The sequence below is a fragment of the Phytophthora ramorum genome (genome assembly GCF_020800215.1).
Source record: "Phytophthora ramorum isolate Pr-102 chromosome Unknown Phyram_PR-102_s0008, whole genome shotgun sequence".
In the NCBI taxonomy this organism is placed as follows: domain Eukaryota; phylum Oomycota; class Peronosporomycetes; order Peronosporales; family Peronosporaceae; genus Phytophthora; species Phytophthora ramorum.
Window position 1 is genome coordinate 1,103,531 of NW_027150654.1, and position 24,319 is coordinate 1,127,849.

Consider the following 24,319-nt stretch of genomic DNA (forward strand, 5'->3'; position numbering starts at 1 on the left):
ATTGGCCGCATAGGAACCAATGGTAAAATTTAGTTTTACCACTATCCTTTCTGCCACGTAGACGATGAAGTTCTGGCTGTACTCGAGCGCGAGCCTCGTGGCCTGCGTGGGGCTGCTCTGGTACACGTACGTGACGCGGCAGCAGTTCTACCCGTCGGTGATCTACCTCGTGACCTCCAAGGTCAGCGTACTGGTGTTGGGCAACGCGGGTCTTGTGCTCACGACGCTCTTCGGACGGCTCCTCAAAACTTTTTTCCTCGGGACACTTCGCGATGCGGAAGTGGAGGTGAGCGACCCTCATATAAGATATCAAATGCGGAAGGAAATTGTCTAATCTTATTGTCTAGCTGCTGCACGAGAATGTGCGCTACGCCGTGACGGAGACGTGTCTGGCGCTCACGATCTTCCGCGAGGAGATCTCGTTCCACGTCATGGTGCTGTTCACGGCGCTCGTGTTCCTCAAGATCTTCCACTGGCTGTCGCAGGCCAGGATCGAGTTTGTGAGTGGGGAGGGTCTCTCATTTGGTACTATTTGTCAATTGCTGACCTGTGCTGCCTGCCAGATCGAGCAAACGGACACCATCTCTCGCCTCACTCACGTGAGACTCGTGGGGCTCATGACTATGCTTGCAGCCGTGGACATGGGCTTCGTGGTGTGGTGCACGCTGAAAGTCATGGAGATGGGGCCCTCAGTCTTCATCCTCTTTGGATTTGAGGTGAGGCTGCAATTGCTGCAGAAAGTGAGAGGTTGTGGGCTGACGGAGCTCACTTTTATTTTGTTGCTGGCAGTTCCTCATTTTGCTGGTGACTATCGTGGCCACTTTCCTGCGCTACGTGCTGTACGTGGTGGACTCTCGGATGGACGGGGCCTGGACCAACAAGTTCACGTATCTCTTCTATCTGGAGCTCGTTTCTGAAGTCACCAAGTTGGTTGTGTACTTGGTACGTGCAGGCAGGATTTTGAAGGTGAGAGTGTTCCTGTTTGCTGGGTCGCTCACCTTGACTTTTGCCGTGCAGGTCTTTTTCATGCTTATTTTCACGTACTACGGCATGCCGCTGCACATTGTGCGTGACCTGTGGATTTCCATCAAGAACTTGCAGCGGCGTATCGCGTCGTACTTCCGCTACAGGAAAATCACCGCCCATTTGAACGAGCGTTTCCCGAACCCGACGGAAGAAGAACTGCAGGAGACGGACAGAACGTGCATTATCTGCCGCGAGGAAATGACTCCCGACGCCTGCAAGAAGTTGCCGTGCTCGCACATTTTCCACGTGGATTGCCTCAAAATGTGGGTCCAACGCCAGCAAACGTGCCCAACGTGCCGCTCCACCATTCCGACAGGACCGCGTCGCCCGGCCGCTGTTCCCGATGGACCAGCAGCTCGCGCTGCACGGCCTGCCGCAGAGAACAACAATGCGCCACCAGCACCAGGAGCGGCAGCAGCCCCCGCGGTAGAAGCCCAGCGACCTGCTGCACCGGGTGCTCCTCGCTTCCGGTTTGGAGTTGCATTCGGGCGGGTTGTTCCGCCGCCGAATCCTACTGGAGCTGCAGCTTCGACGACCCCTGCGGGAACTACTCACACCGCGACGCCACCAGCTTCTGCGGGTTTTCCTGCTGCTGCACCTGGACATCCGTTTCCTGCTGGCTATCCGAACCCGTACATGTCGCCAATGATGTTTGGCCCTGGTATGGGGGCACCCTTCGGCTTTGGTATGCCCGGTGCATACGGTATGATGCCTCCTTTTGGGATGCCCCCTCTCGGCCACGTGCCACCACAGTCGCAACAGGATATGCAGCAGCCTGGTGCGGACCCTGACAGCATTCAGCGCCAGATCGACCTGCTGCATGCTCAACTGGCAGTACTGCAAGCTTCAGCAGCCCAGTTTGGTGCTCCGCAACAGACCCAAGGCGTTCAGCAACCGCCTGCATCGGCACCAACGACACAAACTGGAAATCCAGCACAAGCCACCCCTGCAGCTCCTCTATCGGCCCCGGCTACTGCCTTCGGAACCTCAGGAGTACCGGTTGCTGCTGCATCTGTACCTCCCCCAGCGGCGGCGTCTGAAGCTGCAGCACCTTCGGAGGAGGACCTAGAAGAGAAACGTCCGATCCCGAGTCAGCAGCAGGAACGTGTTCAATCAGCTGCCCCAGCTAGTGACCCCTCCACTTCGCTTCCATTGGAGTCCAAGATTCCGGCGGCTCCGCAGACAGAGGCCGAGCGCCGCAGGGAAGAGTTGCGTCAACGCTACAACCGCATCTACAGCAGCTCGTCCGCGAGTGACAACGAAGAGAAGAAGAGCGACTGATTGATACGCTGTTCTCCTGGCGCCTGCTAATATAACACCTGAAAACAGATGAACATTCAGCAGGACATGGTGCTGGAGTTGTGCTCATTGTATGTGCAGGGTCACTTGATGACAGCAATATGCCCGTTCGTCGTGGCAGTTCGAAGCGCGTCCTTGTGCTGGTTCGCATCCAGCCACCGCTCGACATCGAGATATCCTCTTGCCCGCTGCTAGTCCGAACGCGAACTCCGTGCACCCTTCACTTCGATGTTAGTGTACCATTGCACCACCTCGAGATGTCCTCGCTCGGCCGCGTACGTCGTCACGGCAGCCGTGCACCCCTCCTTGCAAGTGGCCCATTTCAGCCGCAAGATCCATTGCGCCCGTCGTACATCCTTCGCTCCGGTATCCATGCAACCATTGCACCATTTGCAATCCCTAATCATCACCGCCACGTTCATCGCTCTTGACGTGACTCCTCTGCAACGGTTAGCGTGCAACCACTGCACAGCTGACAAGTGGCGGAGTTGTGGTAGTCCGACAGCCACCACAGCATGTACACGTAGCCGCTGGCGGACGTCAAGACGGGGAGGGCTCAGCATTGGAGACCATTGTCGGCAGATACCTGAATGAACTTCAGGATCCTCAAGTGGGCGCCTCACCTCGCTCCACGTCCGGAATGACATATCGATTCGTAATTGAAGCTTGCCTGGTGCTAGAGGTGCTTAAATCCGTGAACCAAAAGACTTGCGCGAGTTCGCTTTTCGCGACGTTGTCTAGAGACTCCTCAACATCACTCAAACGATCCTTGACGCTTTTCTTGTGGTCAAGGTCTTTGCGGAGTGCACTGATTGTTTCCAGGAGGATGGCAACAAGAAATCCATCCTTGACGATAAGTGCCGCACCAGAATCGCCAGCGTAGATTAGGCACGAATACATGATGTGTCTTTTGTGAAGACTCAGGAGGTGCCGGATGCGGGAGCAAGTCCCAGCGTGATCTTCGTCGTCTTCCACGATCACAAATACTGCCTTTTCGACTTGGTCTTGTACTTGGGGGAGGATAAAATAACCGGAATCCTCGACTGTGCGCTGAGGCACCTGCACAATGAGCGCGTTGTCTTCATCCTTTCCGAGTTCAGTCACTGGTGACGATGACTTGGGCAGCTTCTGCTTCGCTCCATACGCCGCCCTGCTCGCGAAGGCCGTAAGGTCGGCGCAGCGATTCCGGCGACGTGGCTGTCTTTGTATTTCTCATTCACCACATCTCTGACAGCATCAACAGCTTCGACATCAACGGATAGAGCAGCAGCCGAGGTCACAGTGCTGCCATCTTCGCCCACGAGCTGGATCCTTTTCCGCGTCATCACTTCAACGCCTTGCGATGGGGTGGGTATTTTGTTTGTTAAAAACGCTGTTGTCCTCATCAAGTTGCTGTGCGCTATGCACGATGTTCTTAATCAGAGGGCTCGTCGACAGTACGTAGTTGGCCACCTCTATTTAGTGAGCGACGGACGGTATTTTCATTCGGCACGTAAAATACATGACTCAACCGGGACGCGTTTTTTACCTTGACATGTGAACAACGTTTTCGTTTTCAGTGAGGTACATCGACCCCACTTGGCGATGCTAACGACTTCCTATGTCCGTTCTACCGTCCTTACACCGATGACTAGCTTTCTCCCGGTCCAAACTTGCGCTTCCTCGTGGACACGCCCTTGCTTAAGTAACCACGGACCGTGACATGGCCGCAGCCATCGTCAATAGCCTCAGATATATGTGGCTTAAATAGTCATGCTCACCTCGCGAGATGAAGACGGCAATCATGGTCGTGCTGTTTTAGCGAATCGCAGTCAGACATCCCGTCTAACGATAACGACGTACAATCATGCGTCACTCAAGATCGCTATGCGGGTCGCGAACAACAACAAACCAACAACGATCGATTGCTTCTACTTGAGACCAATCCATATCCAGAGTCAACGTCGAGCACACAAACTTGGTTATATATCTATGTTATTGGCAAAATGGCGGCAGCTATCCTATCCTACGACAGCAGCCCGCTTACAGACTCACAGGTACGCCGTCACGACACGGCCGTTCAGCGGCTGCACCGGACGCGCGTTCTTGCCGTCGTCCGTGATGTGCAGCTCGCGCAGCTGAGACTGCAGGCGCTCCAGGTCGGCCGTCGACACGTCCACGGGCTTCTTGACCACCCACCAGTCCACGATCTCGCTGCACGCGGGCGTGGTTAGGCTGCCCGGGTAGTTGAAGACGCCCTGCGCGTCCGCCGCCTTGTTCACCAGGTCGGCATAGGACGTCAGGCTGGCCGCTGCCGTCGCGTTCGCGCTCACGCTGTCCAGCGCGTTCAGCACGGAGACCACCCACGGGTCGCTTTCGCCCTCCACGGCCTTGAAGAACACGCCCGTCACCAGCAGCGCCGAGCTGTCCGCGTTGCTGTGCACGAAGTGCACCTCGCCACCCAGGTACTCGCCGTTCAGAGTGTGCTCCGACGGCACGTGCATGTGGAACTGCAGCATGCTGTAGGACGCACCGTTGGCCGTCACGGCACACGAGCCGCCATTCACGCTGGCTGTGAACGACTCCTCCGACTGCGACACATTGAAGTCGCCGCACGAGCCGCTGAAGGTGAGCGAGCGCTTGTCCGTCCCGGAGGCCGCCATAGTCTCGATATCGATGGGCGACTGGCGCGAGCCACCGCACGTCGGGTATTGCTCAGCCCATTGATTGGGTCCGGCGAGGCTCGTGTCGTTGGCCTTGTATCCCCACTGGGCTCCCTCGGCTCCGTCGGCGGCGACGTTGGTGGCGGCGAGTGCGACGATGGCGATGACAGCAGCGGAGAAGGTCTTCATGGTGAAGTTGATGAGGTTGCGGTGTTGATGTTGTAGTCGATGTGGTGCCGTAGAAGCAAGATCGGAAATGAGGCTGCTGGGAAAGTTGTAAGTTCGAGCTCCACGCCACTGCTTTCACGAAGGACGTCGGACGAAGGTAGCCCGTAGCGCACCGTTGTGATCAATGGCACTCGCCGGCTGTTTGATTAACCTCCGTATGTGCAGTATTTTATTAAAAAGTGTACATATCGGCTATCGGTGAGCCTGCGGTGATATCCTTATGTTGTCGTTTCCTCATCAATGTGCGCATGTCCTGATTTGCTGCTACATGTACTCACGCTCTCTAAATATCGCCAAACCGAACATTCAAATCGAAAGAGCTTCAACAACGGATCCACGAAAAAATGCTTGTGTGCTGTACTTTGTACACTCCTCAGCTCATCAGGCATTCCCGTGAAACGACGGCAATCCAAAGACAAGTCGTGTGGAGCTTTGCGTTGGGAAAACGCTTGTTGATATAAATATTTTCCTACGCGGGGGTCTACGGCAACGACTCGGTTCCGCACAAAGCGAACGGAAAAGAATCTTGGAGATTAATTCCGTCGTTACACAGCTGTACTTTAGAGCGCCACACGGTCTATTTTATTCTTCAAATGGTGTAAACAGGTGGGGGAGTTCAAATCAAGATTTTGCTGATGTGCCCAAGCCATCCGGTGCTATCACCTGGCAGGCCCACGAAAAATGGAAGCTCGATGAAGTACGTGCACTTTCAGCTGATACGCGTACATGGTTTTTGCGTGTCGAAAGGTGTGGAGACCACGACCGTGGTCCTACTAAAACTCCGAGGTACACAAACTTGAATAGACAAATTTAGTGTACATGTAGCTATATTATTAGGTACTATCTATTATACTATAATAGATAGTAGTCGATGATATTCAGCCGTTCCGGTGTGTCTGGAGCTTCGCCCATTCATATAATATCGTCGCAAACGTAATACTATCTGGGTCGCGCCGTGGGGTGCACTTTCGCCTGCATTTCCTGGCCTTCACAACGATTGTCATCGCCCCTGGGTGCTGAAGGGTACCCGGCCTGACCACAAATAAAAGACGGAGGCTTTGTCAAGTTGATCTGGGCTGGCCGAAGGCGCCGAACAGGGAGCAAGAAATATTGCCGCATTTGCCAAGCCTGAAAGTTCCACTGGGGGAGGCTACGGACGTGGAAGACGCTGGTTACAGTCCGACATGATCGCCGGTAGTCTCCTGTATCTTCCGTTCTTGAGTGCATGCGACGGTGGAGTACCAAGATTGTTCAGTAAAAATGTCCCCGACAGCCGGAGGCAAAATCTAGCCCAGGAACTCCACTGCGTTCTCTTCCGTCCGCGAAAGTTGAGAGTGCGCAGGATAAAATCGATGCGCTTGCAGAAGCGTACGTGAATGTGCGCATGGTGACACCTCTCGCTTATCACAACTGCGATGTCCTTCTCGCCTTTTTCTCTTTTGTACAGTCTTCTGTCTCGTAAAGAAAGCCATGGAGATTGCGCCCATGCTGGCTATTGAGCTGCCGAGGGTTGTACGTATTAATATCTACATGCACAGATGTCGAACGCAATTCCGTGGTAAGTTTGTGTTTGGTGGACTCGGTATTAATACATGTACTTTACACAGTCGTTCGATCCAAGAGATTATGTTCGCGACAGCTTAAGATTCTGCGCAGGGCCTGCTTACAACTATCCGCATTCGTTTCCCAAGGCATTCGACTACAAAGCAAATCATTCTCACAAATATACGGTTTTTTTGGAAACACCGCTCCAAACCCGCTGTGTACTCGTATCGACTTGGTCGAGATATCAACATTGTCTGCACTGCGCTCGCTGCGGTGAATCTTCATAAGATAAAACCAGGCTGAACCGCTCCCGAGATTGGGCTCGCTGGCGAAATGAGGAAAAAGTTTCGGCTGTTTTTCAGCGGGTCCGATCCAGCGTTGAAGTGGTGACAGCAGGCTTCATTTTAAGCGATTTGCCGGTGTGTGTAACTCCACAATGCCAAGTTTTGCTGAGCTTTCCTGCATGTCGCTACGCAGCCACCGCATCAACATGGAAGCAGATGGATGCTGTATATTGACAGCAGGGATTGATATACAGGTATGTAGTAAAATCAAATTGATACTATAATGTACTATAACAGCATGACTACAGTTGAAATAGTACGGTAATGAAACATGTCGACAAAATTGCTGATATTACATATGTGCAACTACAATCGCCATTAACATACAAGTATAATATTAGTACTATTCAAAAAATCCTATTTTCAAAGAGTTCACGATCACGAGAACCCAACAAACTCCAGTATTCTCTGTTCGCTTAATGCACGAATAAATATCATCCAGCGAACACTTATTGTGCTTCAACCGACCGAACTGTCAAAGTACTGCAACGACATCATACTTAACCAGAATAATCTTTAGCCATTTGCAAAATGAGGTCAATGGCTAAAAACGCAGAATTCGCATAGTGTAAGGGCTGCGGCCAACGCTTTCGCCCTTCTAAGCGGGGCGGATAGATAAATAGTTCTCTTCAAACGCAAATAGAGTGAGGGAATTTTTTGCATACTGGATGTATATTTGCTCTCAGTCTATGCATATCCTATTGTTAGGCTGATATCATATCTATATTAATTAGGTATTTGAAAGTGACTGTATGGTAGTATTAGTTTTCAGGAGCGGTTTACTATTAATCCATGCAGGAGCACCTCAAGTCTGTCGACGGATTGTTGTCGTAGAGAGCGGAGCCAGCGGCTGATCAAGTCGACCGTCACCCGATCACGCAAGGCTCTACTCCGCCTAATCACGATCTGTTGCTGCGGCAGCTCGACAGCGTTCGCTCAGCATCCGTCTGGGATTGAACGGATGTAGCTCGGTTAAACCTTCCGCTTCAAAGGCAGGTAGCTAGCAACTTCATTTCCGATCTTGCTTCTACGGCACCACATCGACTACAACATCAACACCGCAACCTCATCAACTTCACCATGAAGACCTTCTCCGCTGCTGTCATCGCCATCGTCGCACTCGCCGCCACCAACGTCGCCGCCGACGGAGCCGAGGGAGCCCAGTGGGGATACAAGGCCAACGACACGAGCCTCGCCGGACCCGACCAGTGGGCTGAGCAATACCCGACATGCGGTGGCTCGCGCCAGTCGCCCATCGATATCGAGACTATGGCGGGTTGCGTGTCGGAGAAGCGCTCGCTCACCTTCAGCGGCTCGTGCGGCGACTTCAATGTGTCGCAGTCGGAGGAGTCGTTCACAGCCAGCGTGAATGGCGGCTCGTGTGCCGTGACGGCCAACGGTGCGTCCTACAGCATGCTGCAGTTCCACATGCACGTGCCGTCGGAGCACACTCTGAACGGCGAGTACCTGGGTGGCGAGGTGCACTTCGTGCACAGCAACGCGGACAGCTCGGCGCTGCTGGTGACGGGCGTGTTCTTCAAGGCCGTGGAGGGCGAAAGTGACCCGTGGGTGGTCTCCGTGCTGAACGCGCTGGACAACGTGAGCGCGAACGCGACGGCAGCGGCCAGCCTGACGTCCTATGCCGACCTGGTGAACAAGGCGGCGGACGCGCAGGGCGTCTTCAACTACCCGGGCAGCCTAACCACGCCCGCGTGCAGCGAGATCGTGGACTGGTGGGTGGTCAAGAAGCCCGTGGACGTGTCGACGGCCGACCTGGAGCGCCTGCAGTCTCAGCTGCGCGAGCTGCACATCACGGACGACGGCAAGAACGCGCGTCCGGTGCAGCCGCTGAACGGCCGTGTCGTGACGGCGTACCTGTGAGTCTGTAAGCGGGCTGCTGTCGTAGGATAGGATAGCTGCCGCCATTTTGCCAATAACATAGATATATAACCAAGTTTGTGTGCTCGACGTTGACTCTGGATATGGATTGGTCTCAAGTAGAAGCAATCGATCGTTGTTGGTTTGTTGTTGTTCGCGACCCGCATAGCGATCTTGAGTGACGCATGATTGTACGTCGTTATCGTTAGACGGGGATGTCTGACTGCGATTCGCTAAAACAGCACGACCATGGTTGCCATCTTCATCTCGCGAGGGGAGCATGACTATTTGAGCCACATATATCTGAGGCTATTGACGATGGCTGCGGCCGTGTCGCGGTCCGTGGCTACTGTACTGTACACTCCTCAGCTCATCAGGCATTCCCGTGAAACGACGGCAATCCAAAGACAAGTCGTGTGGAGCTTTGCGTTGGGAAAACGCTTGTTGATATAAATATTTTCCTACGCGGGGGTCTACGGCAACGACTCGGTTCCGCACAAAGCGAACGGAAAAGAATCTTGGAGATTAATTCCGTCGTTACACAGCTGTACTTTAGAGCGCCACACGGTCTATTTTATTCTTCAAATGGTGTAAACAGGTGGGGGAGTTCAAATCAAGATTTTGCTGATGTGCCCAAGCCATCCGGTGCTATCACCTGGCAGGCCCACGAAAAATGGAAGCTCGATGAAGTACGTGCACTTTCAGCTGATACGCGTACATGGTTTTTGCGTGTCGAAAGGTGTGGAGACCACGACCGTGGTCCTACTAAAACTCCGAGGTACACAAACTTGAATAGACAAATTTAGTGTACATGTAGCTATATTATTAGGTACTATCTATTATACTATAATAGATAGTAGTCGATGATATTCAGCCGTTCCGGTGTGTCTGGAGCTTCGCCCATTCATATAATATCGTCGCAAACGTAATACTATCTGGGTCGCGCCGTGGGGTGCACTTTCGCCTGCATTTCCTGGCCTTCACAACGATTGTCATCGCCCCTGGGTGCTGAAGGGTACCCGGCCTGACCACAAATAAAAGACGGAGGCTTTGTCAAGTTGATCTGGGCTGGCCGAAGGCGCCGAACAGGGAGCAAGAAATATTGCCGCATTTGCCAAGCCTGAAAGTTCCACTGGGGGAGGCTACGGACGTGGAAGACGCTGGTTACAGTCCGACATGATCGCCGGTAGTCTCCTGTATCTTCCGTTCTTGAGTGCATGCGACGGTGGAGTACCAAGATTGTTCAGTAAAAATGTCCCCGACAGCCGGAGGCAAAATCTAGCCCAGGAACTCCACTGCGTTCTCTTCCGTCCGCGAAAGTTGAGAGTGCGCAGGATAAAATCGATGCGCTTGCAGAAGCGTACGTGAATGTGCGCATGGTGACACCTCTCGCTTATCACAACTGCGATGTCCTTCTCGCCTTTTTCTCTTTTGTACAGTCTTCTGTCTCGTAAAGAAAGCCATGGAGATTGCGCCCATGCTGGCTATTGAGCTGCCGAGGGTTGTACGTATTAATATCTACATGCACAGATGTCGAACGCAATTCCGTGGTAAGTTTGTGTTTGGTGGACTCGGTATTAATACATGTACTTTACACAGTCGTTCGATCCAAGAGATTATGTTCGCGACAGCTTAAGATTCTGCGCAGGGCCTGCTTACAACTATCCGCATTCGTTTCCCAAGGCATTCGACTACAAAGCAAATCATTCTCACAAATATACGGTTTTTTTGGAAACACCGCTCCAAACCCGCTGTGTACTCGTATCGACTTGGTCGAGATATCAACATTGTCTGCACTGCGCTCGCTGCGGTGAATCTTCATAAGATAAAACCAGGCTGAACCGCTCCCGAGATTGGGCTCGCTGGCGAAATGAGGAAAAAGTTTCGGCTGTTTTTCAGCGGGTCCGATCCAGCGTTGAAGTGGTGACAGCAGGCTTCATTTTAAGCGATTTGCCGGTGTGTGTAACTCCACAATGCCAAGTTTTGCTGAGCTTTCCTGCATGTCGCTACGCAGCCACCGCATCAACATGGAAGCAGATGGATGCTGTATATTGACAGCAGGGATTGATATACAGGTATGTAGTAAAATCAAATTGATACTATAATGTACTATAACAGCATGACTACAGTTGAAATAGTACGGTAATGAAACATGTCGACAAAATTGCTGATATTACATATGTGCAACTACAATCGCCATTAACATACAAGTATAATATTAGTACTATTCAAAAAATCCTATTTTCAAAGAGTTCACGATCACGAGAACCCAACAAACTCCAGTATTCTCTGTTCGCTTAATGCACGAATAAATATCATCCAGCGAACACTTATTGTGCTTCAACCGACCGAACTGTCAAAGTACTGCAACGACATCATACTTAACCAGAATAATCTTTAGCCATTTGCAAAATGAGGTCAATGGCTAAAAACGCAGAATTCGCATAGTGTAAGGGCTGCGGCCAACGCTTTCGCCCTTCTAAGCGGGGCGGATAGATAAATAGTTCTCTTCAAACGCAAATAGAGTGAGGGAATTTTTTGCATACTGGATGTATATTTGCTCTCAGTCTATGCATATCCTATTGTTAGGCTGATATCATATCTATATTAATTAGGTATTTGAAAGTGACTGTATGGTAGTATTAGTTTTCAGGAGCGGTTTACTATCAATCCATGCAGGAGCACCTCAAGTCTGTCGACGGATTGTTGTCGTAGAGAGCGGAGCAAGCGGCTGATCAAGTCGACCGTCACCCGATCACGCAAGGCTCTACTCCGCCTAATCACGATCTGTTGCTGCGGCAGCTCGACAGCGTTCGCTCAGCATCCGTCTGGGATTGAACGGATGTAGCTCGGTTAAACCTTCCGCTTCAAAGGCAGGTAGCTAGCAACTTCATTTCCGATCTTGCTTCTACGGCACCACATCGACTACAACATCAACACCGCAACCTCATCAACTTCACCATGAAGACCTTCTCCGCTGCTGTCATCGCCATCGTCGCACTCGCCGCCACCAACGTCGCCGCCGACGGAGCCGAGGGAGCCCAGTGGGGATACAAGGCCAACGACACGAGCCTCACCGGACCCGACCAGTGGGCTGAGCAATACCCGACATGCGGTGGCTCGCGCCAGTCGCCCATCGATATCGAGACTATGGCGGGTTGCGTGTCGGAGAAGCGCTCGCTCACCTTCAGCGGCTCGTGCGGCGACTTCAATGTGTCGCAGTCGGAGGAGTCGTTCACAGCCAGCGTGAATGGCGGCTCGTGTGCCGTGACGGCCAACGGTGCGTCCTACAGCATGCTGCAGTTCCACATGCACGTGCCGTCGGAGCACACTCTGAACGGCGAGTACCTGGGTGGCGAGGTGCACTTCGTGCACAGCAACGCGGACAGCTCGGCGCTGCTGGTGACGGGCGTGTTCTTCAAGGCCGTGGAGGGCGAAAGTGACCCGTGGGTGGTCTCCGTGCTGAACGCGCTGGACAACGTGAGCGCGAACGCGACGGCAGCGGCCAGCCTGACGTCCTATGCCAACCTGGTGAACAAGGCGGCGGACGCGCAGGGCGTCTTCAACTACCCGGGCAGCCTAACCACGCCCGCGTGCAGCGAGATCGTGGACTGGTGGGTGGTCAAGAAGCCCGTGGACGTGTCGACGGCCGACCTGGAGCGCCTGCAGTCTCAGCTGCGCGAGCTGCACATCACGGACGACGGCAAGAACGCGCGTCCGGTGCAGCCGCTGAACGGCCGTGTCGTGACGGCGTACCTGTGAGTCTGTAAGCGGGCTGCTGTCGTAGGATAGGATAGCTGCCGCCATTTTGCCAATAACATAGATATATAACCAAGTTTGTGTGCTCGACGTTGACTCTGGATATGGATTGGTCTCAAGTAGAAGCAATCGATCGTTGTTGGTTTGTTGTTGTTCGCGACCCGCATAGCGATCTTGAGTGACGCATGATTGTACGTCGTTATCGTTAGACGGGGATGTCTGACTGCGATTCGCTAAAACAGCACGACCATGGTTGCCATCTTCATCTCGCGAGGGGAGCATGACTATTTAAGCCACATATATCTGAGGCTATTGACGATGGCTGCGGCCGTGTCACGGTCCGTGGTTACTTAAGCAAGGGCGTGTCCACGAGGAAGCGCAAGTTTGGACCGGGAGAAAGCTAGTTATCGGTGTAAGGACGGTAGAACGGACATAGGAAGTCGTTAGCATCGCCAAGTGGGGTCGATGTACCTCACTGAAAACGAAAACGTTGTTCACATGTCAAGGTAAAAAACGCGTCCCGGTTGAGTCATGTATTTTACGTGCCGAATGAAAATACCGTCCGTCGCTCACTAAATAGAGGTGGCCAACTACGTACTGTCGACGAGCCCTCTGATTAAGAACATCGTGCATAGCGCACAGCAACTTGATGAGGACAACAGCGTTTTTAACAAACAAAATACCCACCCCATCGCAAGGCGTTGAAGTGATGACGCGGAAAAGGATCCAGCTCGTGGGCGAAGATGGCAGCACTGTGACCTCGGCTGCTGCTCTATCCGTTGATGTCGAAGCTGTTGATGCTGTCAGAGATGTGGTGAATGAGAAATACAAAGACAGCCACGTCGCCGGAATCGCTGCGCCGACCTTACGGCCTTCGCGAGCAGGGCGGCGTATGGAGCGAAGCAGAAGCTGCCCAAGTCATCGTCACCAGTGACTGAACTCGGAAAGGATGAAGACAACGCGCTCATTGTGCAGGTGCCTCAGCGCACAGTCGAGGATTCCGGTTATTTTATCCTCCCCCAAGTGCAAGACCAAGTCGAAAAGGCAGTATTTGTGATCGTGGAAGACGACGAAGATCACGCTGGGACTTGCTCCCGCATCCGGCACCTCCTGAGTCTTCACAAAAGACACATCATGTATTCGTGCCTAATCTACGCTGGCGATTCTGGTGCGGCACTTATCGTCAAGGATGGATTTCTTGTTGCCATCCTCCTGGAAACAATCAATGCACTCCGCAAAGACCTTGACCACAAGAAAAGCATCAAGGATCGTTTGAGTGATGTTGAGGAGTCTCTAGACAACGTCGCGAAAAGCGAACTCGCGCAAGTCTTTTGGTTCACGGATTTAAGCACCTCTAGCACCAGGCAAGCTTCAATTACGAATCGATATGTCATTCCGGACGTGGAGCGAGGTGAGGCGCCCACTTGAGGATCCTGAAGTTCATTCAGGTATCTGCCGACAATGGTCTCCAATGCTGAGCCCTCCCCGTCTTGACGTCCGCCAGCGGCTACGTGTACATGCTGTGGTGGCTGTCGGACTACCACGACTCCGCCACTTATCAGCTGTGCAGTGATTGCACGCTAACCGTTGCAGAGGAGTCACGTCAAGAGCGATGAACGTGGCGGTGATGATTAGGGATTGCAAATGGTGCAATGGTTGCATGGATACCGGAGCGAAGGATGCACGACGGGCGCAATGGATCTTGCGGCTGAAATGGGCCACTTGCAAGGAGGGGTGCACGGCTGCCGCGACGACGTACGCGGCCGAGCGAGGACATCTCGAGGTGGTGCAATGGTACACTAACATCGAAGTGAAGGGTGCACGGAGTTCGCGTTCGGACTAGCAGCGGGCAAGAGGATATCTCGATGTCGAGCAGTGGCTGGATGCGAACCAGCACAAGGACGCGCTTCGAACTGCCACGACGAACGGGCATATTGCTGTCATCAAGTGACTTATGGCATCAATCGACGTGCACGAGATCTTCACGCACCTCGCTCTGGAGCTTGCCAAGAAAAACAACCAGTGGCGCGCATTGCGATGGCTGGAACCCCAAGTCGAGCCGAACACGAGTAAGCGGTGGCATCTTCGGTAGATGCCTGCACTACAAAGCGATACATCGGACTATCCCGGGCACTTTTTTCCAGAGCTCCCCGGTTATCTCACGGATTAGTTGTCATTTTACCAGCTAAAGCACTACAGCGTCCATGATATCCGATTAGAAAACTCTAACGTAGTCGTCCACAGCATGAATTGAATGAAAGTGCAGCTGCATAGTAGTAGTACAAATGTGGCAAAATGTAAAACCGGTCTTACATGTTAGCGAAGTTTGCTTGGCCGGACTAGGCACATATCGCGCAGGTTGTTCGCGAGCACTGTTGCCTTCGGGCGCGGGACTTCCAGAATGGTATTCACCTCTCCCTCGCTCAGCGCCTCTGCATGAACGTCCATGAGGAATCGAGCAAGCAAAGGTGCCTCTCCCAAACCGTGCAGCTCAGCGAACAAACACCACACCATCGGTGCCACGACTCGATAGTCCTTCATGAGAACAAGTCCGTCGCGTGCAGTATCCGGTCGGCCAGGGGTATCACTGGCCAACATCTTGCGCCAGTTATGATGAAGCAGGGTCTCATTGGTAATGGGGCCGGGCGCTGGTCCACCTCGAGCCGCGAAGCCTACCCATCGAGCCATCCACTTGGCGTCGATACAGAACCAGCACTCACGCCGGGCTAGCACGGACTTGTCGTAGCGCATGACAAGAGCCAGCTCTAGTTTTCGACGTTTATCGTGGTCTTCTTCGAACGGAGGTAACGTAGGAGCTCGCCGCATACCAGTTGGGCGCGTCGAGTTTGCGTTCTGTTGCTCCTCTTGCTGCGCTTTGGGGGGCAAGCGGAAGACTAAGGTGCGTGGCTGTTGGCCCAGCTCGCCAAGTTTCGCGCGCACATCGTTGAGCGTCGCGCGTGAAAAATCCTCCCCGTTAATGCGTACGACCACTGAGCCAGGCAGGATGCCCCCATTACGCTCTAGAGCACCTTTGGAGCCATCACGCAATTTCGCAAACCCCATGACGACAGCACGGTTCAGCACTCCACCATCCAAGTTGAGCCCCAACGGACCAGGAGGTGCAACTGCAGTCACGTACTCTGCATCGTCTTCTTCTTCTACCGAGTCATCTCGGTCGAATTGATTCGTCTGTGCCATGAGCGAGGCAGCAATGGTTCCAGAAGACACATTCGAAGCCATTGATAGTGGCACGGGCGATGGCTGATGCGGCTTCTGAGGCGAAAGTTCTTGGGGCTGTTCAGGAGACATCAAGCTCTCTTTGCTGGCGCTTTGTGCCGAAGATGAATACGCCTTGGCTTCAACAGGTTTCCAACTGACACCTCTGGTGCTAGTTTGGCCGTCTTCTTGACTTTCATCTCCACTCGAATCATCGCTGGAATCGTCACTATCAAAGTGACGCGCCTGTGCCAGCGCCATTGAACCGAAAGACAGATCAGCAGGCAGCGACGGAGGTGGCTCCATTGGCTTAGGCAACTGTGGCTTCGGCTGCTTCAGTGAAGATTCCGTCTGGATCTCAATTACAACTTGTTGCGGTTCTTCCGACCGTAGTTTCTCCGGCGAGGCAGAGCTCGCACTGCTCACCAGTGGCGTGTTCAACGACCCGTCTAGGTTCGACCCCGTGAGTGTCCAGCTCGTGCTGCTATTGCTCGTCTGATCCTCCGCCACATGCACAGCCGACGCTGCCGCCACGTCCTCGACCTCAGCAACTGTCTCTGTCATGTGGATTTCCTGAAAAGAATCTCTCGCCGACGAAGACGACCCATTCTCACCTTCTTCTTCTTCATCATCATCATCTTCTTCTTCTTCTCCATCATCATCTTCTTCTCCCTCTTCGTCTGCTTCTTCTCGTGGTGGGGGGCCTCTCCTCGGTACAAATTGCTGACTCAGAGGCAAGTTGCTGCTCTCCAGCACTGGCACGTGGAACGTTAACGTGCGTGGCAAGTGGCTCGTGTCGCGCAGCACGTCGCCCACCTCGTGGAAGCCCAGATCCTCTTCCATGAAGTTGTACTCGTTGACGGCCACCAATAAACTGCCGACGGGCACGCGCCCGCTGCTCTCCACGGCCCCGCGCTGCGTCGCGTCCGTGGGCGACACCTGCGCGAAGCCCTCGAGCATGGGGCGGTCCAGGTCATCACCGTCCAGGAGGATACCCAGAGATCCAGGAGGCACCTGCACCTGCACCACCTCGTGTCCGCCATCGCCAAAGAGCCAACGCGCATTGGACGCCATGAAGAAGAGTTCCGCTGGCGGAGACTTTTGAACGTACACCTGATTTGCTAGGGCACTAAAGCGGGGATTGTGCGAAAAAGAGAGCAGCAAATTGGTCGATTTTTCACTCTTGTCGCACTCAAATACTACTGTACGTGTTGTATTATGCAATGTGTTGGCCTCCTGCGCTCTTCGCTCACAAAAACTGTTGCTACATGTTTTTTTGTGTGCCTGGAGATACGACGCCGCTCTTGGTTGCAGTGGGTTCTTTTTGTGCGATGGTCATGAAAGGCGTGGGGCTGAAATGGAAATGGTACCAATTCTTCTTGGGCTCGAGCGCGATGTACTCGAAAGTTTCTTGGCGACGCACCATCCACTGCGCAGCGCTCGTCCAGGCGATGGGGATGCCGACGGCAATGGTCAGACTCAGGAAGCCTAGCACCTTGTTCACTGTGTCGGCTGTTGAGGCGCTAAAGTGAGGTAGCAACAGCTTGGGCACGGCACAGAGGAAGGCCGTCAGCACGAGCGACACCGTCGACGCCAATATAAAGTAGTCCATGAGCGTGTTGTACGGCACTTTGGGCAGCGCGCTCGAGATGACGTACTTGAACGCGACCGCAGTGAGCAGTAGCGTCAGAATGGTTGACAAACGGTCTCCCAGTGCATCGACTTCCAGCACGAAAGCGAGTGGGCCGAGCAACGACAGCAGGGACATGATGAGCACGATATTCTGCAGATAGTAGTTGGCGATGCGTTGCACGCGCATGCGAACCTTGGTGGCTTTGTGCGCAGGAGGTTCACGCACAATTTGGGGGACTAGAGGGTAAAACTCCGTGAGAGTTAGAGCTTCGCGGTGAAACTGCACGCTGCAAACTGTGAGGTCAAAGTAGTCCCAAGAGCGCGCGTCGTTCAGGCGCAAGTTGATGCTGAGGTCTTGGACGTCGAACGGGAAGAGCTGCAGCTCCCAGCGCTCACGTAATTGTACGTGGATCGACCGGTTCCACATTACCCACGTGAACCCGGAAAGCACACCACCACCGTACACGCGAATGTCTGCCGGCTTGCTATCGTAGGTCTCGACGGCGTTGAAGAAGGTCACCCCGGGCATGGGTGTGCGCTCGGTGAATTGATCTATCTCGACCGCTGTCATGTTAATGAAGTGGCCACTGTCCATTGCACGCTGAGCGACCTCGCCCATGCCGATTGCATGAAGATCCACGGGCCACAGAAGATATAGTGTGAACTTGATAGTGAACGTCTCATTCATCGGATCGATGTTGACAATGTCCATGATCGACGGGATGCAGTACAGTCGGACCTTTTCCTTGTTGGACGCGGCTCCGGTTTGCGTAGCTGTAGTTGGGGATGTTGGAGCAGACTTTCCAGGTGTTTTCCACACTCCGTAGTCCGACACGAGATCCAGCAGGTGAGCTTGTACGGCGCTGACGGGCGTCAAACTCTCGTTCCATTCAAACAGTGCTCGGCCAGTTAAGCGCGCAACCTTCGGAGGGAGCTCCGGCTCGACATGGAGCGCTGGAAGTGCTTCGGAGGAGGACTCAGCCTGGGCCATGAGACGAGTTGGTCGGAGAGTAAAGACGACTTTTAGAGAAGATACGCTCGGTGTTCGGTCAGACTATTGAGACCCTTGACTACTTGCAGTTACTTACCCCGACAAGCTACTCCTGCTTGAGTGCGTGGGTGCGTGTCTGCTTGAAGCTCTTCATGGCCTGCGACGTCTTGGTGACGCGGATGAACCAGTCCACGAACCACATGGGCATGATGGTGGCCACAAACTCCATGACACTAAGGATGGATGGCACCAGCACTCTCCACTGGTTCCTGCGTACAGCCTTCACGATCTGGTCCGCCACGAACTCGGGCGTCAACCAGCTCGTGAATGGCGGGGGTCTCACCCCTTCAAACATGCCTGTCTTGATGAATCCTGGGCACACAATGGTCGTGTGCACTCCAAAGAGTCCCATAGCGTGCAGCTCCTGGCGGAGACTCAGCATGAGTCCAATTGCCGCGGACTTGCTGGCTCCGTAGTCCACCATCCCAGGCGAACCAAAGATCCCAGCGGCACTCGCCACAGCTACAATGTGGCCCTTGTTCCTCTGGCTCATCATCGGCAGGAACGCCTTGATGGTCCAGAAGTGCGAAGTGACGTTCACCGCCATGGTGCGCTCAATCATGGCGTCCGACGACTCGAGCACGGGACGCCCGCCTACTATGCCGGCGTTGTTGACCAAGATGTCCACTGCGTTGAACTCCTGGAGGACCTCCTGGCCTGTGACGTAGACCTTGGCTCGATCTGTCACGTCCACCTCGTAGAAACGCGCACGGCCGCCTGCAGCCTCGATCTCCTGCACCAGTTCCTGGCCCAAGGCCACGTGCAGGTCCCAGATGAGGACGGTGGCGTCTAAAGCAGCGAAGCGTAGAGCCACCAGACGCCCCAGACCCATGGCCCCGCCCGTGATGACGACAACGTCGCCCTTCACGGACTTCTGCGGCCACAACCAGCTTAGCATTATGACGGTAAATTGGCGAATGATCGCTGGCGGTACGGCGGAGCTTATTAGTGGGAGGGGCGACGTGGAGATGGGGTTAAGTGTGTGCACGTTGAAGTGGTGGATGACATCCATTGGATGAGGAATTGTATGTCAAGGAGGGATGACCTTCCAGTGGCAACTGATGATGGCTCAGTATCCGTGCCATGATCAACAAGTCCCGGCTTGGCGCGTTGCTGGGGACTATCTTGATGCAGCTCCGAGAACGGACGGCATTCCTTCGTACTGAAGTGCGAGCACTGTTCCTCCACTCCACCTCGCTGGAAAACCCGTAAAACCGATGGCGCCCAGCACCACTGAGCGACCTTGCGCCGCAGTGTGGACTCGGTTCCGCTTCGCCATACCGGGGAGGAACGCGCGCAGTCAAGAATTGCGCGAACGTGTTAACAGCGAGCGTGTGGTCAATGGTGATGTCCGACGTCGCGACCAGCGTCTTACCGCAGACGACGGACGCCTGCGTTGTTGACGACGGATCCGAACTGCTCAGGCATTTGGTGCCCAGTCTGATAGACCTTTGCACCTCCACTTCGTATAATTGAGCCCCCCCTGCCAGACGCCGCCGTGATATCCTGAACGACTTTCGGTCCGTTGGTGACGTTGATATCAACCCTCATCGCTACGCTACGTGTACCAGGCAAGTGGCATGAACGGCAACTTTCAATCGGTTTTAGCGGGTTTTGATCCTCTATTTCCAGCCCTCTCATCTGACTTGCTATTGGCCAAAATTCAATTCCATTTCGTCCAATGCACTCTTTTTTCTTTATTGCCGCCCACTCAGGCATTAGCTGCATACAAGCCTAGCCAGGAAACCCCCGTCGGCCGATGGCGGACTCGGACGCGAGCTCCGGCTCCAGCAGCAGCTCCAGCTCCGACTCGGTGCTCATCCGCGTGCCGCTGGACCAGAAGCGGCGCAAGAAACTGCGCGCGCAGCTGCAGGAGGACCAACGGCGGCTGCAGGCGTCTCACGGGCCGTTTCCGAACCAGACGCAGCGCTTCACGGCTATCAAAGCCGAATCGGACGTGGACAGGAGCAAGGTACGCTGCGATCCCCCGTCGTTCCGGGTATTTACCGTGCGTTTTAACGCCAGAACCGTCTTTTTACTCAGGGAGAGCACATTTGCGTCGTCTGTGAGCAAGAGGGCGAGCACCTCGTGGTCTGCGGAGGCCCCTGCATCTCCGCCTTCCATCCGGGCTGCCTGCCTCCCGACAGCGGCGCCACGGAGGCCCAGGATGAGGCTTGGCTGTGTCCTAGCTGCAGGAACAAGACCCACGCCTGCTTCCACTGCAAACGCACGGGCGTCGAGATGCTCAAGGACGAGGCGGCGTCCGCCAGCAGCTCGGACCCGAGCCAGCGGGCCGTGCGCAAGTGCCGCGCGCTCTCGTGCGGCAAGTTCTACCACCAGGACTGCATCACGCAGTTCCCCTTGGCCCGAATCGCTATCAACACGCACTTCATCTGTCCGCTGCACACGTGCGCAGGCTGCAACCAATCAGGCGCGCAGCAGGAAGCCGTGAGATGCATGCGCTGCCCCGTGGCCTACCACGCCAAGTGCCTGCCGCCGAACTGCGTGCGCCAGATCTCGTCCAAGCTCATCATTTGTCCCAAACATGCAGGTGAGAGCTGGAAAGAGAGTGAGGAGAAGGCCGTCAAGGTCGCGCCGCCTAAACAACTGAGTCAAGTGCAGGTGGAGAACGACGAGGAAGCTATGTCGGAGGCCTCGGCCGTCAGTGCTAGCAGCGCCAGGAGGAAGGAGAAGCGCGAAAAACGCGACAAGAAGGACAAGAAGAAGAAGAAAAAGAAGAAGAAGAAAGACAAGCACAAGAGGGAGAGCCTCGCATCGCTGGGGGACGATGAGCAGGAGCACGAAGACGGCAAGAAACGGAAGCGGAGCAAACGGGAATCACTCGATGCGGATGGCAGCACAAGTGCTGCTGTTCGTGGAGGTAAAGGAAGCCCTTTAACGCTATCAAGTCGCCGGACGGAGTCAAATGCAGCAGCTGTCACTCCGTCGGCAGGTGTTACAGATGCGGGGGTGCCGCGGTCGCCAACATCGTCGCTTGCACTATTTGAAAGTCCTGCGACTGCAACGAAGCGGATACAGGAGCGCCTGGTCGAGGCGTTGGGGCAAAGTGATGATGATGACTCTGATGTATCATCGGCCAGTCCTTCCCTGAACAAGAGGCGCTCCAGCAACCAGATTACCAGTTCTCAAGGCGAGCTATCTTCGACGGCGGATGGTACGTCACATGAAGCGCGGGCAGTAGTTAAAGAGGAACGTCCAACGGTGCCATCGTCAAAGATTGAACAAGGCGAGGAAAAGACGAATTCACCGGTGCCCTCTTCTCCTGTGCCTGATAGTCCACAGGGTGATAAAGACTGGTTGGAAGCTCGGTCATCGGCGGAAGAACAGAGCCCTGATGTAAAATCTGAGCGGAAAAAGGAGCGCCGCAAAGAGGCGGGTGATGGCACTAATGCTGACCGTGCTGATCAACGTGAGCAGTCGTTCAATAGTGAACTGAGGCTGGAGATCCCGAAATCACCGTCTGCAAGTGCCTTGATCCCGTCGTCATCTGGTGCGGCTACGGCCGGTTTGACGCTCAAGCATGTACCAAGCGATGGCGATGACGATGATGATGACAGACCCGGTGGGTCTGCGACGCCTAACACAGATGCAACCCCGAGAACCCCGAAAGCAGGAAGAACAATTGGTTTGGGCAAGAAAAGGAAAAAGAACAAGGCTAAGCGTGAAGCTCATCGTGCTCTCAAGAGAGGGGCCAGTGAAGAGGAGGAGGAGGAGGAAAACAGCGAAGCAAAGTGGGTGCAATGTGATAGCTGCAAGAAGTGGCGTACGGTCCCGCGAGATTTCAATCTGGACGCGATGCCGAAGCACTGGTACTGCAATATGAACACGTGGGACGTACGATTTGCGTCCTGTGCTGTTGCCGAGGAGGTGTTGAAGCTCAACCCGTCACCGCAAGCCGACAAAAGGAAGAACAAGGTCAAAACCAAATCCAGGTCGATTCTTCCTAGCACAGGAGACGACGGTGGTTATGCGTCTTCCTCCGGGTCGGGCCCATTAAAAAGACATGGGGGCTCTCAAAAGGGTTCTGTTACGGATATGATTGCGTTGGAAGAGAAGGAGAAGAAGTCTTCGAAAAACAAGGACAAGGCGAAGAAGCGCAAGATGACCAAGCAGCTCAAGGAGAAGTATCGGGAAGTCAAATGGGTGCAGTGTGAGAGTACACAATGCGGCAAGTGGCGCGTCGTCCCAGCATCTATTAATTTTGATCGGTTGCCAGCAGTATGGTACTGCCATCTTAATACGTGGGCTCCAGAGCTCGCGAAGTGCAGCGCACCAAACCCTTCGGAGGTGGACGTGTTTTTGCTGAAGCAGGCGAAGAAGGAAGCCACGGGGTCTGGTCGTCCATCCAAGAAACCAAGGTCCGCCGCATCTACTGCAGACGCTGCACCAGCAGCTTCTGTGTCGGTTACTCCAGGCGGCGGCATCACGCCAACTTCTTCAGCAAGTGACCTTACTTCTTTAGGTAGATCGAATTCGTTCAAGCACGGGAAAAGCTCAAAGGCAACGGTCTCTGGGACAGGGAGCGGGGCGTCAACCACTGGCGGGGGCAGCAGCAATGCGGAAGGTGCTAACAGCAACAGTAGCAACAACCCGGAGGGTAACGGCGGAGGTCACTCTTCCAAAGGAGGTAGAGGGCGATCCACTGGAAACACCACCACAACTGGCATCAAGAAGACGGTGCTCGAGTGGGCACAGTGTGAAAAGTGCAACAAGTGGCGCAAACTGCCTCAGCACATCAAGTCGTCTACGCTGCCCGATAAATGGTATTGCTCGATGAATCACTGGGATCTGTCGCACGCTAAGTGCAGTGTCCCGGAGGAAGCGGACCAGGAGCCTCTGCCTTTGCCTCCTCATCCAGGATCACACTGGCACAAGGGAGGGCATCGTGGCCAGCGACCTCGTCGAGGCAAGCTGAGCTACTCAGAGTTATTGTATGGCAGCACTGGGCAGCTACGCAAAGCGTACACCTCCGAGTCTTCCACTTTGTCTTTTGAGTACGAAGACAGCACCTACCAGCGCGATGACCAGTACAAGCACAGCAGTATGTACGTGTCGCCGGCGGCAATAGCTGCTGCTGCTACCATGGCAGGGTGGAGCGGTAGCGATCGAGTGAACCGGGAGACCAATTGCTGCAACGAATCAAGAACTGCCGACGTTTCTAAAGTGGACGCGCTTGCAGCAGCTACTCCTCCACAAGCGAGCGTCGACCGCGTGGCTGCGCTGGTGCTCAAAAGCATGGACCTTCGCCGCCGTCGCAGCGTTACAGAGCTCTTTGATGCGGTCAACTCGACGGCCGAGACTGGTACTTCTGGGCTTGCGTCACTAGCAATGGTCACGGCAGCTCTGGGCCAATTGGAGCATCGCGGCCTGGTGGAGAAAGTGGACGAGTCATCTAGCGACGAAGGCGAAGAGGAGCCGTCGCAAAAGCGAAGGAAAGTGGAGCCGTTGCTGTTTAATGGCGCGTTCTCCGTCCCCACACACTATCGTAAGGTGCCGAAGCGCCCTCTGAAGGCTTCAAAATGCTGGAAGTTTGGCACAAACGTTGTATCGCTTTCCTTAGTGAAGGAATCGTAAACCAAGCGCGCGTTCTGACGCGTAGAGATGCCCGTCGTCAAGGAGGACTAAGACGCAGAGACAGAAATCGAATGTAAGTGCATTTATTCCCTTCAGATGGTTGT

At 54.3% G+C, this 24,319-nt stretch overlaps 8 protein-coding genes across 8 annotated transcripts; 4 read left to right on the forward strand and 4 right to left on the reverse strand.

The window, feature by feature from the left end:
* Positions 1–64: 64 nt before the first annotated feature.
* On the forward strand, positions 65–2,307 carry KRP23_9385 (ERAD-associated E3 ubiquitin-protein ligase HRD1; the record flags this gene model as incomplete). The annotated part of the gene is made up of 5 exons (XM_067894934.1): positions 65–286; positions 348–500; positions 564–716; positions 790–942; positions 1,018–2,307. The coding sequence occupies 5 exons, from the start codon at positions 65–67 to the stop codon at positions 2,305–2,307; spliced, it is 1,971 nt and encodes a 656-aa protein (XP_067742563.1).
* Positions 2,308–4,355: 2,048 nt separating this feature from the next.
* KRP23_9386 (Carbonic anhydrase 6) lies at positions 4,356–5,156 on the reverse strand (the record flags this gene model as incomplete). The annotated part of the gene is made up of 1 exon (XM_067894935.1): positions 4,356–5,156. One exon carries the CDS (start codon positions 5,154–5,156, stop codon positions 4,356–4,358), a length of 801 nt encoding a protein of 266 aa, XP_067742564.1.
* Positions 5,157–8,164: 3,008 nt separating this feature from the next.
* KRP23_9387 (Alpha carbonic anhydrase 7) lies at positions 8,165–8,965 on the forward strand (the record flags this gene model as incomplete). Its single annotated transcript, XM_067894936.1, has 1 exon — positions 8,165–8,965. The coding sequence occupies one exon, from the start codon at positions 8,165–8,167 to the stop codon at positions 8,963–8,965; it is 801 nt and encodes a 266-aa protein (XP_067742565.1).
* Positions 8,966–11,923: 2,958 nt separating this feature from the next.
* KRP23_9388 (Carbonic anhydrase 6) lies at positions 11,924–12,724 on the forward strand (the record flags this gene model as incomplete). Its single annotated transcript, XM_067894937.1, has 1 exon — positions 11,924–12,724. One exon carries the CDS (start codon positions 11,924–11,926, stop codon positions 12,722–12,724), a length of 801 nt encoding a protein of 266 aa, XP_067742566.1.
* Positions 12,725–15,037: 2,313 nt separating this feature from the next.
* KRP23_9389 (uncharacterized protein) lies at positions 15,038–17,011 on the reverse strand (the record flags this gene model as incomplete). Its single annotated transcript, XM_067894938.1, has 1 exon — positions 15,038–17,011. The coding sequence occupies one exon, from the start codon at positions 17,009–17,011 to the stop codon at positions 15,038–15,040; it is 1,974 nt and encodes a 657-aa protein (XP_067742567.1).
* Positions 17,012–17,201: 190 nt separating this feature from the next.
* KRP23_9390 (Cys-loop ligand-gated ion channel) lies at positions 17,202–18,560 on the reverse strand (the record flags this gene model as incomplete). The annotated part of the gene is made up of 1 exon (XM_067894940.1): positions 17,202–18,560. The coding sequence occupies one exon, from the start codon at positions 18,558–18,560 to the stop codon at positions 17,202–17,204; it is 1,359 nt and encodes a 452-aa protein (XP_067742568.1).
* A 106-nt stretch (positions 18,561–18,666) lies between these two features.
* Positions 18,667–19,518, reverse strand: KRP23_9391 (Retinol dehydrogenase 10-B; the record flags this gene model as incomplete). The annotated part of the gene is made up of 1 exon (XM_067894941.1): positions 18,667–19,518. The coding sequence occupies one exon, from the start codon at positions 19,516–19,518 to the stop codon at positions 18,667–18,669; it is 852 nt and encodes a 283-aa protein (XP_067742569.1).
* An 861-nt stretch (positions 19,519–20,379) lies between these two features.
* KRP23_9392 (PHD finger-containing protein) lies at positions 20,380–24,215 on the forward strand (the record flags this gene model as incomplete). The annotated part of the gene is made up of 2 exons (XM_067894942.1): positions 20,380–20,592; positions 20,664–24,215. The coding sequence occupies 2 exons, from the start codon at positions 20,380–20,382 to the stop codon at positions 24,213–24,215; spliced, it is 3,765 nt and encodes a 1,254-aa protein (XP_067742570.1).
* Positions 24,216–24,319: the final 104 nt, after the last annotated feature.